The sequence below is a fragment of the Lissotriton helveticus genome, chromosome 11 (assembly GCF_964261635.1).
Source record: "Lissotriton helveticus chromosome 11, aLisHel1.1, whole genome shotgun sequence".
Lineage (NCBI taxonomy): Eukaryota > Metazoa > Chordata > Amphibia > Caudata > Salamandridae > Lissotriton > Lissotriton helveticus.
This window is the reverse complement of record NC_136072.1, coordinates 638,777,871-638,791,573: the sequence shown is the minus strand read 5'-3', so window position 1 is coordinate 638,791,573 and position 13,703 is coordinate 638,777,871. Positions and strand designations below refer to the sequence as shown.

The window sequence follows — 13,703 nt, the reverse complement described above, 5'->3', positions numbered from 1 at the left end:
TAAAAATAAATATGTGAAATTTCCTGAAAAGCAAGTATAGCTTGCTATGTGAATGCTTAGTTAAAACTTCGCCTATAAACTTTTGCAAGACTTATTCACTTTTTTTTATGTTTGTTTAACTGGAGCCAGAGCAAAATTATAGTTTACGATCCAGGTGGAAATGGTTCAGGTTCATTCTTAATGAAGGGCCTGGAAACACTGTAAAATTATTGGTACATGGGAGTAGTGCTACTTACTCAGTGTGCCTGGCATTATGGAATTTCTGCTGTCTGCCATGTAGGCCCAGAGCCAGCAGATTTTTGTAATAAGTGTGTGTTGTTTTAAATATGTATGCTGAGGTCTTGCATTCTTAACACATCTGCATTGACAACATTTTCCTGTCAGTAAAACGCTGTATTTTATTTTATTTTTTAAGGACCCCCATCCTCGCCACTGAATCTGATCTCCAATGTCAACGAGACATCTGTGAACCTGGAGTGGAGCACCCCCCAAAACACAGGGGGCCGCCACGACATCTCATACAATGTGGTGTGCAAGAGGTGTGGGGCCGACCTGAGCCACTGCCGGCCATGCGGCAGCGGTGTGCACTACACACCTCAACAGAGCAGCCTCACAAGCACCAAGGTGTCCATCACTGACCTCCAGGCCCACACCAACTACACATTCGAGATCTGGGCGGTGAATGGCGTTTCCACGCAGAATCCTAGTAAGGAGCAAGCTGTCTCGGTCACTGTCACGACGAATCAAGCAGGTAAGAAATCCCTCCACATTTATCTCTTCATTCTCTTCTGCAATTACAAAGGGCGAGGCTAGACGAGCCCGCCTTTAGGGCCCGGCCCTCGCCACGCCATTGGTTAAGGCATCCGGCCGGCGGCCCTATGGGCGGCCGGCTGGGGGAAGTGCTTCCGGGTCAGGGGGGTGACGCACATCCGGTGGGGGCGTGGGGGCAGAGGCCATGACCTATTTAGGTCACGAGTGCATATAACTCGGCCTCTTCCCTCGCCAGCACTGGACCGGCTTGCACCCTGCTTGACCCACCCTCCTCGCGCTAGGATACCAAGAAATTTGTAACTACTTTAATTACTTCAGCCCAGTAGCTTCCCCTCTCCCGTAGTCGATCCCCCCTTTTGTCCAGTGCTTGCCGGAGAATCCTGAGGAGGAACGATTGACTGGCGGCCGGCGGGCGGACCGGTGCAGGCCCTTCGAGGCGGATAAGACGTCGACCAGCTCGTCAGGTGAGGTGTCGGGGCTCGTTAGGCTGTGGGCGGGCGCGGGTACTCTGAGACCAGGCTTCCCCACCCGCACCCCTCCTTCTTGTGCACGGCGCGGAGGGCATCTCTGGGGCCCGCGTTCGTTCACGGTGTCCCTGAGCGTGGGTAGGGGGCTCCGGCACCTTCACCTTTCGACGTGGTGGGGCGGCGCGGGCAGGGGAGGGAGCGGCAAGGCCGAGGTGTTTGTCGTAACAAGAGGGGCTGTGCAGCGCTAGCGAACCATGCCGGCGAGGGGGCAGAGCCACAAGCGCAAGGACAAAGATCCTGAAATAGCGCAATTGTTGGCTTTACTGCTGGCAAAGTTTAATTGGGAGGATGATAGCAGCGAGGGGGAAGCAGATGAGGTACCATCCGAGCCGGAAGGAGAGGCTCCGATCGGCATGGAGCGCCTGCGTAGGCAAGGTGTCCCGCCCAAAGCAGCTTTCCCGACATTAGGCGGGCGGGGAGCATGCTGGGGGATCCGGGTCGTAAGGGGATTACAGTTATTGTATCTATTACATGTGCAATAGTTTGAAGTGTACTAAATGTTGATCAGCTTTGTTTGAACCAAATGCTTATAGTCACTTAGAGAGATGAAGACAAAACTACCAGTGTAGGAAAACTTAATGTACCAAAATTGGTGATGTGTTAGAATAGTGAGGCCCAAGATTAAGCTCTGTTACGAAGAAACTTGCCATTCTGTTCAGTTTAGAAGATCATGAATGCAGTTTAGTGTGTGGTAGTATAAATGGATACACTCACTCACTCATTCTATACAGTATATGAATTAAGGTCAAGGTGCTAATGACATTGGCTTCTGTCTGAAAAGGATTATGAATGAGGCACTAGGACAAAAGATGGGACCTATTTACTTTGTACGGGTACTGTGCTAATTGTACCTCAATAGGAGAGAGGTAAACAACTTCAAAAAGCAATGGTGCATGTTGACTGTTGCATACTTAACCTCCCTATGCAGCCTCCATTAAGGTCTTTAAATTCATGTGTCTTGGGTTTTTCAACGGCAGAATTGACCTGGGTAGGATTTTCTCCTTTATGCTCCAGTGATTCAGAAGGGTTGTATATCACATTATTGCTTTCCAAAGTATCAACCTACACATATATGATAACCATGGCATCCCCTCCCGAAATATCGTCAATGATAAGTATAGCTATATCAACTATTATTCACTCCTTCGTCACGTTATTTCGGAGTCAATAATATGGTCACAGAAGATGTGTAGGTGGATGTTTTGACCGCTATAACGTGTACCATCAGCAGCATCTTGGTTGGAATGGACGGATGCTTATTTTTCCCAGGACAAGGGAGTTTGGTGGAACAAATTCTGGTGGTGGAGAAGGCTCCCTGTGATCACTTATTAATAAATCGTGTAGTCCAGTGATCAGTTATGGAAGAACAACATGCAGGTATTGCCTTTACATTTTTTTCTGAACCTGTATCCTCACTTAAAGAGAGTATGAGGTGTCTTAGCAAACCCTGCAATTCTTGTGTCTCGCCCCTGCCGCAATAATCAGGATCCCTAAAATCTTTTTTGGTTTAAACATTGAGTGCTCACTGTTATAATTTGTCCACAAAACCTCAAAACAGAGAGCTTGTTCCAATGAGGCTGTGAATCATGGTTTTGAGAAGCAGTATTTGGCTGTGAAAGGCTCAGAGAATGCACTGTTGGCGTTGGCCTAAGTTTACCCAGCAGCTTGACTCAGGCACACTATTCACGTTTTGGATCTAAACATGGCCATGTATGTAGGACAGTGGATTTCGTCTGGGTGGGGACGCACAGCACACTCACCGTGTGAAAGCCTTCCGCCCTGTGGTTTAAATACCAGTCTGAGTGTGGATGAATGAGACAAGTAAGGTGCCTGGCAAAGTGACAAGTTTTTGAGTTATTTGAGAGGCAGCTGAATGTGTGCATGGGTGGTGGACCTAATAATAGTACAGCCACCGTGTGAATATTCATTCAGTTATGATTTCATATGCAAACCCGTGAGCTCATTTGAATATGCAAATTTGAGCCTGAGCTTGTTTGCTGTCCTGTTGTCACTCGGACAGTGCTCTCCTCTCAGGCCTGATTATTTCTTCCCGGACATAGGTGCGGTATGAGTCGTACCACAGATGGGTAGGCCATGCTGACACTTGTTAATATAGGTATTTGGCACATAAAAGACGCGAAATACAATGCATAGAAAAATGCTACAAAAATCCGACAGTTTAAAAGACGAGGTTCTATACATACTGTCAAGACACTAACATTTGCTTTTCCACACCTATGCGAGATCAGCTTAGCTGTATTTGTTCTTGTTATTTCAGACAGAGGAAACAAAAACCCATGTTTCTTTTGGATAAAATGGCAACTTTAATAAAAGTCGAGCCCATTGTGTATATGGGCTGTACAACTAGGTTTCTCAGGAGGGCCCCAGCCCACTCGGTATGCCACTCGCCATAGATGCCATTGTGCTTCTCCAGACCACACTGGGCCAGTGAAAGTCTGCCAGAGCAGCAGGTCCCAATGGTTTGAATCAATAGTACCACACGTCAAATTGTTATCGATATGAATGTAAGACTAGCAGATTTGTTGAATGACGGACCAGCGCAGCTCCTCTTTAAGTGAGAGCGCAAATGTGCGCACTCACACTCGCGAGCACACACACACTCACTTTCTACCTATTGCTTTGTCATACTCCCTGTTCTCAACAACCCCTCTCCCTCATTTTACCTTTGTCTCCATCTGTCTTTACTTCTCCCATATTCACGTTTCCCTGTCTCCCTCTCTTTTCCTCTCTCGCTCCCTAAGTCTTCTCCCCACACTCCCTCCTCTTCCTTCTCTAATTCTCTATCTTTTCAATGTCACTCCACCTCCACTCTCTCTGCATCCCATCCCCTCTGTTCCCTAATGCTCTCTATCTCTCTATTCAAGAAGTCTTCACCCTTTTCCTTTCCTTGTCAAATTCCATCCCCCCATCTCTTTTCCTCTATCTATATCCTTCTCTCACTTTCCACTTTCTTTCTCTATTTTGCTTCTCACCCTCACCTGCACTGTCAACCCCTCTCTTGGTCATTCGGCCTTCCCTTTCCCATCTGTTCGCACATCCTCCACGCCCTCGACTCTCCTGCCTGCCTGTCCACCTCTCTCACCTTCCTCCCCTCTTCCTCCGCATCCTTCTACCCCCAGCTACAGCAGCCATCATTATTCCATGCCTTCTCTCCCCCCACACCTACACTCGTTCTTTAAGCCCGAAGTAGAGCCGCCAGTGGGGAGGGTCAGGTCGCACATTTCCTTTCTGCACCAAACTGTTCTAATGAGCCCGTCGCTGTGCCGTCCAGCAGGGAAGTTTGCTGAACAGAGCAGAATCATCGCGTCCTTATTTTCAGCTCCAAAAGATCAAAATTTCGCTGCAGAGATTTTCCGAGGTTTAAACTAAATTATTTAATACATCGACCTCTCGGGTGAGGGCGCTTAGTCATGCTGCCTTTTGGAGCCGAATGTAAAATCGTATCTTTAAGGAAGATTTAAGGCAGACAGAAGAGCTTCGAGCCGTGGTTGTGACAGTTAAGATGGATATGGACTCCGCCAGCCCTCGTTTGAAAGCGCTTCTGAAACTGCCCGTCCCATGGGAACCATGTTTGAGGAACAGGGCCCTGTGTGTGCGGCGCTGAGGCAAGCAAAGGGTGTTTGTGTGTTCTCGTCAAAATACTTCACGCGAGAGACCCGAAGAAGAAAGCCAGACAGGCCTGCAAATGAAAAGATCTTTATTTCGCCTCGCCCTTCTCCCCCTTTTCTCTTTCATATTTTGTAGGTCAAAAGAAAGTGTTTTTTTCCTCCTTTAAATGTTTGCCTGTTTCTTAGAATGGGGCATTACACGAGCCAGCCTGTAAGCAGACGTAAATAGACCTGGCCGGTGATTTGTAGGCTTGTTAACTTTCCAGACCCAAATTTGGCTTGAGTGGCCCATTGGAGCTGGTTGGGCAAGGAATACACCAATTAGACCAGTCACACTGTGTAAATAAATGAAGGTAGCCACCTTGCTCTATTCAAATCTGTACTGTGCAGCTGCCCGTAGCAGAGAGAGAACCCTAACCGCCCGCTGTCCACCAGCCATCCTGATAGGCCGCCCGCTAATGTCAGTCAAGAAACGTTGCCAACTCAGAGGCACCTCGTGAATGACGACATCCCAGCGACTTTCAAGAGGCAGAGTTTGAGTTGTATATACACTTTTAAAACATTTTTGTAAGACTCTACCATTTTTCTTCAGGTCATTTCAGAACTTGAAAAAAGTTTTGTTTCGATCACCCCATGGCACATAGATGAGCCGTGTGTCGTGCGTAGACCATTTGTGGCCCTTCAGTTGAAGTATGTCTCTCAGAGAAAAGAGACCTGATCCCAAATGCGTGCGCTGGTTCTGCTGAATGTGTCCAGTCATGCTGGTTAAGTGGAGTCTTCTAGTTCTTTTTGGATGTAGAACAAACCTATTGCAGAATGTGAGGGAGTCCATAGCATCACCCATCTGGCATTATAGGACGAAATTATGCTTCAATTTTTTTCAAGTGCCTTGTAATATATCGCACTATTTATTAGGTGATGTTTTGGCCATACATTTTTTTTCTCACAATTTTACGATTGTGTCTTGTTTACTTCCCAATCCAAGAATTCTAGGAAAACATTGGCCATGATCAACTCATACTACATGTGTGACTTGTAGGAAGCAAAAGTACATGTCATGTAGAGTTTTATTGATAGTCTTCAAGCTGATTATGAGAGTATCTGAGCATTGGCCTTTGAGTGAGCGGTAGGAATGTTCAAAAGATTGTCAGAACACTCTTGAGTGAGTGTGCCTCGTGGGAGTGGGAGTCCACGTTGGCTCTGCAGTGAGAACGTGCTGCGCGGCCTTCTTGTCACAACTCAAACTTTCTACAAAGTAAGGCAGTTTCAACCATGGGAAAGATTTTTTCATAAATTAACTAGTTTGAATAATTAACTGTTTTTAAGCATATACAATGAAACCGTAGTTAATTTTCCCTTTCTAATTTTACAAGGCAAATAAATAGAATATAAATTCCGAGCACATGCTGAGGGTTCTGATTATTGGATCTCGGCTCCGGAAAGTTGAAATCATGGGCGATATCTGCCTTCATGTTTCAACCAGTAGTTTTTCATGTCATTAGATAATGGAGTTACCTTCAGCATCTTTGAATTATAGGAAAGCTTGATTTGATATTCAGAGATGTACCATCTCAGCTGGAAAGAGTCCCCTACTTTGAGCAGAGGTGCATCTCTGGTCCATACGCCAAAAAAAGCTTTGGACCCCGCCATTGTGCAGTCCTACACCCGCCATTGTGCAGTCCTGCACTCAAAAGCACAGGTTCCCACACACTGCCGATTTACCCTTGCTATAGAAAACATCAAAAGGATAGATGTCAAAATCTAACGTTTCTGATTGTCTGTGGCCGAAGTGGAAAACTAGTTTAGAAATAACAACTCAAAAGAAGGAGATGCTGTTTTTAAACAATTAAAAAAAAAACTTTGGGCCAACACAGAGTGAAAACCAAAAAAGTGGTAAGCTCAGCAATTTCAACATCCTCAATGAAATCTGCTTTTGACCTGATGGTTACACTTTCCACTCTTTAGCGAGTTGACACAGCTTTCCTTCCATTTGAGTTAAAAAAGAAAAGTACATTTGAACTACATAATACCATCTACTATAGAAGCACCAAATAACAATTTAGTTGTAAATGGGCAATCATTGGAATCAAATGCCCGGGGTGCAGATAAGAAGTCGCAGTCACTCCCAAAAATAGGCTGTCCATATGCCTGATGGTACCTAGCCATGGTGGCCCCTCTTAGTGCTGTGTTAGACTGATCCTGGAGACTGCCATGTTTTTTTTACGTCCACTCGTCTGATTAACAAATCGGAAGGCATCTTCAGGAGGGCCGCTGTCGGTGACTTACAACAAAATATATATCTCAGTTCGCCACCTCTTCAAAATGTGGGAGGTGGAGCGAGCTTTGACAGCTGTTTCTGAGAGGTAATTGCAGCATTGCAGAAAAAGGTATGAAATAACCAGCTTTCTTCCAAGCCGAGGCCAACGAGCCTCCCACTTTGGTGAATTTGTATGCATGGTGTGCACCCTGAGTCCAAGTCAGGGGAGAGAGAAAAGCTTTTTACAGAGAAGTCAGTATATAACCAGCTTCACGGTTCAGCAGGCTGCTCGCGCAGTAAGCATGTCGAAGAGTGCCAAGAAGTAATCGCAGTATTTTAATAAAAGTTTGGGCGTGTTTTCCCTTCCAGGAGACATAAACAGTCAGCCCTGCCAGAACTTGAAGTTATTCCGTACCGTGCGCAGCAAATTGCGTTCCTAATACTCAGCTACCTACTGTTATTACTAAGGGCTGAGAGGGGATTGCTGATAAATGCAGAACTCGGTTTCTCTTCTGAGTTTGAATACACATTGTGAGGCCTTCTTGCTCTTAGCCTGCTTTCAGATTCCAGTGCCATTCACAAGGAGATTCAAAGGAAATAGTCCGGGTTAAGTAGAATATAGGTAAATATGGAATGGCTCAAGATATTTCAGTTTCATTATGGATTCATGTGTTATTGCAAGTTGGTGGTAGGAAGTTTGTCATTTCAACTCCACACTTGAATTAGGTTTTTATGAGAAACTGGGAGACAGTGACACACTAGAGCTACTATAAGGTCTCAGCTGTTCCTTTAAGGGACTGTGCAACAGTGGAGAAGGATAGAGGCCAAAAGGAGAAGCAGAAAAAGGGGGTCAAAGAACAACTGTCGTAGTTGTCACTCGGGGCAAAAAGCATACCACAAACACACTCCCATCTGGGGTGCGGGCTATTGACTTATAGAATGCCAGAATTACTTAGATAACTTTTTCGACATCATCAAGCACCTCACCCAAGCTATTCCTTAAGTTAGTAAAAGATTGCAAATCATTCCTGGTCCTACAAAAAGTGCACTGGCTTCAAAAAAAGCTGAAGGTGATGTGGTGAAACCGTAACTATAAGATGCTTGTACCTCTTTGTACCAGTGAATTAGATGGCTGCAAGTGCTAAGTAAAGCGATCAGATACCCGATACGGGTCAAGTTCGTGCTATATAAAACTCTGTTAATTTTTTTTTTTTTAAAGTGTGTGTCTTTGTATGGCGCACACTATGAGCTCTCGGCATGTCTGTGAAGTGGGTTTTCTTAAAAGGAGTTGGGTGGCATACACTGCAAATTGACCTCCTGTGCAGCAGAGGAAAATCTGATTCTTACTGGTGCAAATATAGTATATATACTCTTTCACCTTTAGGCCTCTGTTCTGAGACTGGTAAGAACGCTGTTAATCCGTGCCTACCTTGAAGGCGTTTTTTATGCTGTAAACGCCTGCCATTGCCAATAATGCAGCGGAGACCAATAGTGGAATTATCATGTTGTATTATCGATGTATATGAGGTGCAAGACCATTAGAATGTTTTGTGGTATTGATGTTTAGGGACAGGGTGGAAATGTAGATACAATAGCAGCTCCAAAACCAAACCATCTGGTAGAAATGAATTGTGTTCACTATCTACACGATCGGCTTTATAGTCAGTGCACAGTGGTGCAGCCGCCTGGTCACCACATATCAAGCACTTAGTTACCCAACCAGCTGAACCGTTATTTTTGTGAACAGAGATTTCAACAGTGTTTGCTGGAAAGCTTATTCACATTATATTGGGTGAGGATTTTATAATTAGGCTCAAAATGAGGATGCAAACCCAATGCGTGTGAAGAAGGCTGAAGTTGGAAGCGGATCGGCCTTCACAACAATGGTGCCATTTCCCAGAAGGCTGGAGCCTTTTGAGAGGCACAAGCCTGCTGGGAAATCTCCCCATTGGCCAGCTTGCCTCTAAGCACAGATCACAAATATTGCTTTGGGCGGTCTACAATTTTGAGCGATACATCCATCTTCCTTAAGTGGCCAAATAAATCGGTGTACACTGAGGGATGCCAGAAAGACACCAGAGCTGGACTGCCAGCAGAGCCGCCATTATAGGATTTAGGGAGCTGTATCAAAGCTTCCATTAGCCCCCCGCTGATGTCCCCAAACAGGATTGTTCCAAGCGCAGTTGCACAAAGACGTGGCTTCTGAATGGGCCTTGCGCGCGCACTGAAAAGGGAGAAGGCGGGATTGTCAGTTGGACTGCAGCACAGCACACGCACACACATAGGCCCTTGTGGTGCAATTTAGAGGATTTCTCACAATTTCCAGACCGCAATGTCAGACTCGTTGCAGTGCATAAGCTGATCAGGGGCAAGTGGGAATTGAGTTCCTGTCTCATTTTTTTAGTAACCGCCGCCAGGTTGTTTAACTGTAGCTGCAGATGCGTGCCAAGTGCAAAAGATATGAACGTAGACATTACGGAAAAGAATATGCGTCCCCTTGTACCACGTAGGCTACACTTAACTTCCTAAGCAAACTCACTCTATCACTGACTGGTCCACAATCCTGTGCTGAGGCTAATACAACACTATTTTTTTCTGTCAAATCAAATTCTAGCCATTTCGGCCACGGTGTGCGCTTTATGCGTTTGCCGCTCATGGATTTAGCTGTCACTTTGCATCCACCGTGACAGGAGGTGGGCATTTTCTCATCCATATGCATCGGAAATATGGTGGACGTTTCCTTTGAACTCAGGTACTATTGAACCGCAAAGAGGGAATGCATTCAGCTCCCTCTCGCCTGCATGAGTCCCTTCAAGGAGATGAAATTCTGCTTGACATGTCAGCGCTTCCCTTGCTTTGGAAATTTGCAGTATTCACTTACTGTGTAAAGCCACTTCTAAAGCACAGAAGAACATGCAGGACAATAAACTGTGCAAACTGGATTGTTTTTTTTTCCAATTGAGGTAGCTAATGCAAAACACTCTCAATAATATGGCGAGAAAAACAATATGGGGGAACCCATCCTCTGTAATCTGCAGTAGAAATCAGATATTCCATGGGGTGATCTGGCACGCTATGCATCCCTGTCGACCCATTTATCAAGGAATTCACCTCTGTACCACAACACAGACCAAAGGCAGGCATATGCAAATTTTCACTGAGCAGCGGCAACCTAATTTTAGTTTCAGTGTTTCCAAGCACAGATCAGAACCATATTATGTAAAAGTAGTGTCACCTTTACTGAGCCCAGAGAATTTTTGTTGATTTAATAATGAAGGGATTGATTAATACCCCGAGCCAGGGGTCAGATTCCATAGATTGTTCTGGTATAATTGTGCGCGCACATTTCCCTTTAAAATGGATTGCACCAGTGCCTTTGCTGCTGTACTCAGACATTTAAACCTGTTGAGTGAGATGTGCATAAACTACATTACCTAGTAGGATAGTCCAGCAACAGTGCAGAATTGATTCAGTGTTTGTGCGGTCTATGGAGTCTGGACATTTTGGTGCAAAAATTGCAATCTAAGTAATCCGGCCGCTGGAGGGTGAACGTCGGCCTTGCACCTCTCAGCTGAACCTTGTGTTACACTAACAGATGGTGTCTGAAAAGCCACTCACTCTGCTTGGCTGACCGCGCGGGAACAGACATGCACGGTTCCTCACAGTTTGACAGAAGTGCTGTCTGCTTGTGGCTCATTTGTTAGGTTCATGCAATCATTTTTCTTTCCCATAAAAAAAACATAAAATGGAGACCTTCTGAAGGCTGACGTGAAACACAATGGCTCCCTGGGAAGAATGCACTTGTCTGAATAACATATTGGATTTTTTTTTTTTTTTAGAAAGACCCTGTCTTGTGAAACGCCCTTGATTTATCTTTCTCCTCACAATGGAAGTTGCCGTTTTAGAGGATACAATTCCATGTTTTGTCTTAGGCTTCAATAGGGTTTGCTGACTTCTAATAGAAAAACAAGATAACATAGCGGGGGGGGGGGGGGATTGGGATCAGAGCATGCAACACACGCACACAGATCCTGAGGCTTGTGGCCATCGCTGGGGAGAAAATAAAATGGCAAATTCAAATTTGGATGGTAGCATGGCAGCCGCTGCTCGACCCCCTCACATCCCATACTGTGGACATTTCGCCAGCTGTAAGCAATTTCTCATCGTTCTGAGCCCCTAGTGGCAAGTTGTACATTCAGCGATTCAGGTTTTATCTTGGCCTTGAGGTGCTTGCGCTGAGGTGTTTGCGCTTGAGATGCTATTACCTTGCCACTCAGCTGTGTTCAAAGAACAATTCGTTCTCCTGATGGCTCCTGCTCGCCGAGTGCAGTTTCAATGCTACGCGCCGCTGATCAAAGCGACAGGTAAGACGGAAGCAGAATTTTGGAAGATTACCTCTGAAAACATCACTCAAACTCTTGCCTAGGGGTGATGGGGCGCATAGATCTCCGAAGCAGGAGCAATGCACACTGTTCCCGGGACTAATGTGGGAAAATTCATTTGGAAAACCTCTTTCGTATTTTGTTTATGATTCTGCATTTGTGAGAGCCTTGACTGTGTGGCCTTTCTTTCACCAGGCTATGAATAAATGTGGTGAATCCAATGTTCCGGATTCTTTGTTAAATTCATTAAATAGTGGTATGCTGATTTATTATATATGAAGTGTGCCTGGTAGTATGCCATAAATGACCTTACTGTGTGTGTCGCACAAGTTTGTACTTGGATGTAGACATTTTCAGGAGCAGACAAATTGGTAATGGGAAAAAAATACAATCATATCTTGTTTTAGTAGGTAGTGAAAGCGATAACTCAGTTTACACAAAATAAACATGGGGTTTGATGACGGGTACAGGCTGTAGTGCTAATCTGAGCAGACTGCTGCCGTGCCTGCAGTTGGCCAAGAGTCCGACCGGTCTTTCTTCTGCTCTTTTACTGCATTTACCCGACGCCTATCTATATTATTTACTATTAGATCTTTCACTGCAAGTTCTACTGTCTCACAAATCCGCACCCTTTCCATGAAACAATATTATCTAATGTTATCTGGGCAACTCAGCAATATTAAAACATGACCTCTATTTCTAGGAATAATATGCAGATCTAAAATGTATGCCTCTTGTATTGTTCATTCCCTTTAGCAACGTCCCCTCCTAAATGCATACATATGCAGGGCCGGCCTAAGGCATGTGCAAGCTGTGCACCTGCACAGGGCCGCCAAACCCAAGGGGCCGCCACGCCATTATATATCCTTAGATACATATTTGCGTGGCGGCCCCTGGCAGGGATTTGGTGGCCTCGGGCCCCCCTACCTACACTCCCTGCTCAGGGCCTCCGTGAGCCTAGAGCCGGCCCTGACATATGTATGTGGTTTCTTGAGTGACTTGTGTAGAACACAAAGTCAATTTGGTCGCTATTTCGGGATTTTTAAAAATCATGCTTTAAGCATTAATCACAGTGCATCACATTTGTGGTATAATGCCTCTGAGAAAGGGGTGGGAGAGTAATGGGAGAGAAGCTGTTTCCTGTGACTCCACTCCATTCCTCTGTCTCAACTAAAAATGGCTTCCATCTTGTTTGATGTTGACCTCGAAGTCAGCTGGGCGGCGTAATCTCACCAAGATCTCAGGGATAGCAGAAGTGATATCACATGTACTGTGACATCCCAGCAAGTGATGTTACCTAACATTTGACCGTAATGACAGTTCGTTATGTATTTTTGTCCATTTTGCTTGGAATGTGAAAGCAGTAGCATTGTGAATACACAGCAAATGATGGGTACAGTCGGGCCTAAGATGAGAAAAAGCTAAATGCTTTCTTCTTATTAAAACACAGTTTTTATGTAGTTAACTCCCAGTGTTTGTAAAGCAGTCCACAAAGGTACCGTTGCAAGCATCAACATGGGGGTAGACATTGGTGACACTAACTATTCCTAAAAAGGCACTATTGAGCCGGATCCTACCCATTTCTCCATCCAGACTGCCAATCCCGTGAGGGTTAGCATGTTTGCTTGTTATCTGCAAGGAGCAGATTCCTGGACCTTGCTGAAATATGGCAGGTCATTCTCAATCATCTGCCTGGGACTCTAAGTCTAAGCAAGTGAATTCGATTTTTTTAGCCTTGTTGTGTCTTGTGAGGACACTGCCTTGAATCGCTTTATTGGACTAGTCATTCAATATTTAGCTCAAGGGATACCACAGTAGTGATGTGGGGCTATGCCGCCTATGGCTTGTAGTCTCCGAAAACACCTGTTTCGATAACGTTGACTAATGTTATTTATCTAGAACAATCTACACTGCAAGCTTATCGCAGTGAACGAGAGTTTCAGAATGGCACCGCTCACACGTGTTTAATTCACCAAGGACAATTTGTGCTGAGAAGGTGATAGCTAATCAGAACATGAAATGTCTGTGGCCGTGTATTGCTTTTGAAGTCGAAAGGCGACAGGCTGCAAACACACACTGTAAGGTCATCCACCACTTCACATATGCTGAAGGTGTAGGTTAAAATATGGTACATGGG

At 45.2% G+C, this 13,703-nt stretch overlaps 1 protein-coding gene across 2 annotated transcripts in view; it reads left to right on the top strand.

Moving 5' to 3' along the window:
• EPHA4 (EPH receptor A4) overlaps nt 1-13,703 on the top strand; it is a 154,864-nt gene that overhangs the window by 75,199 nt on the left and 65,962 nt on the right. The window contains exons 5-6 of one of the 2 annotated variants that reach the window (XM_078666464.1): nt 416-803; nt 1,744-4,361. In XM_078666464.1, coding sequence (XP_078522590.1) covers nt 416-803; nt 1,744-1,780 — 425 coding nt within the window. In that variant the 3' untranslated portion in view covers nt 1,781-4,361. Of the gene's footprint in view, nt 1-415; nt 804-1,743; nt 4,362-13,703 lie in introns of those variants that run through there. The other variant, XM_078666463.1, reaches the window with a different exon arrangement.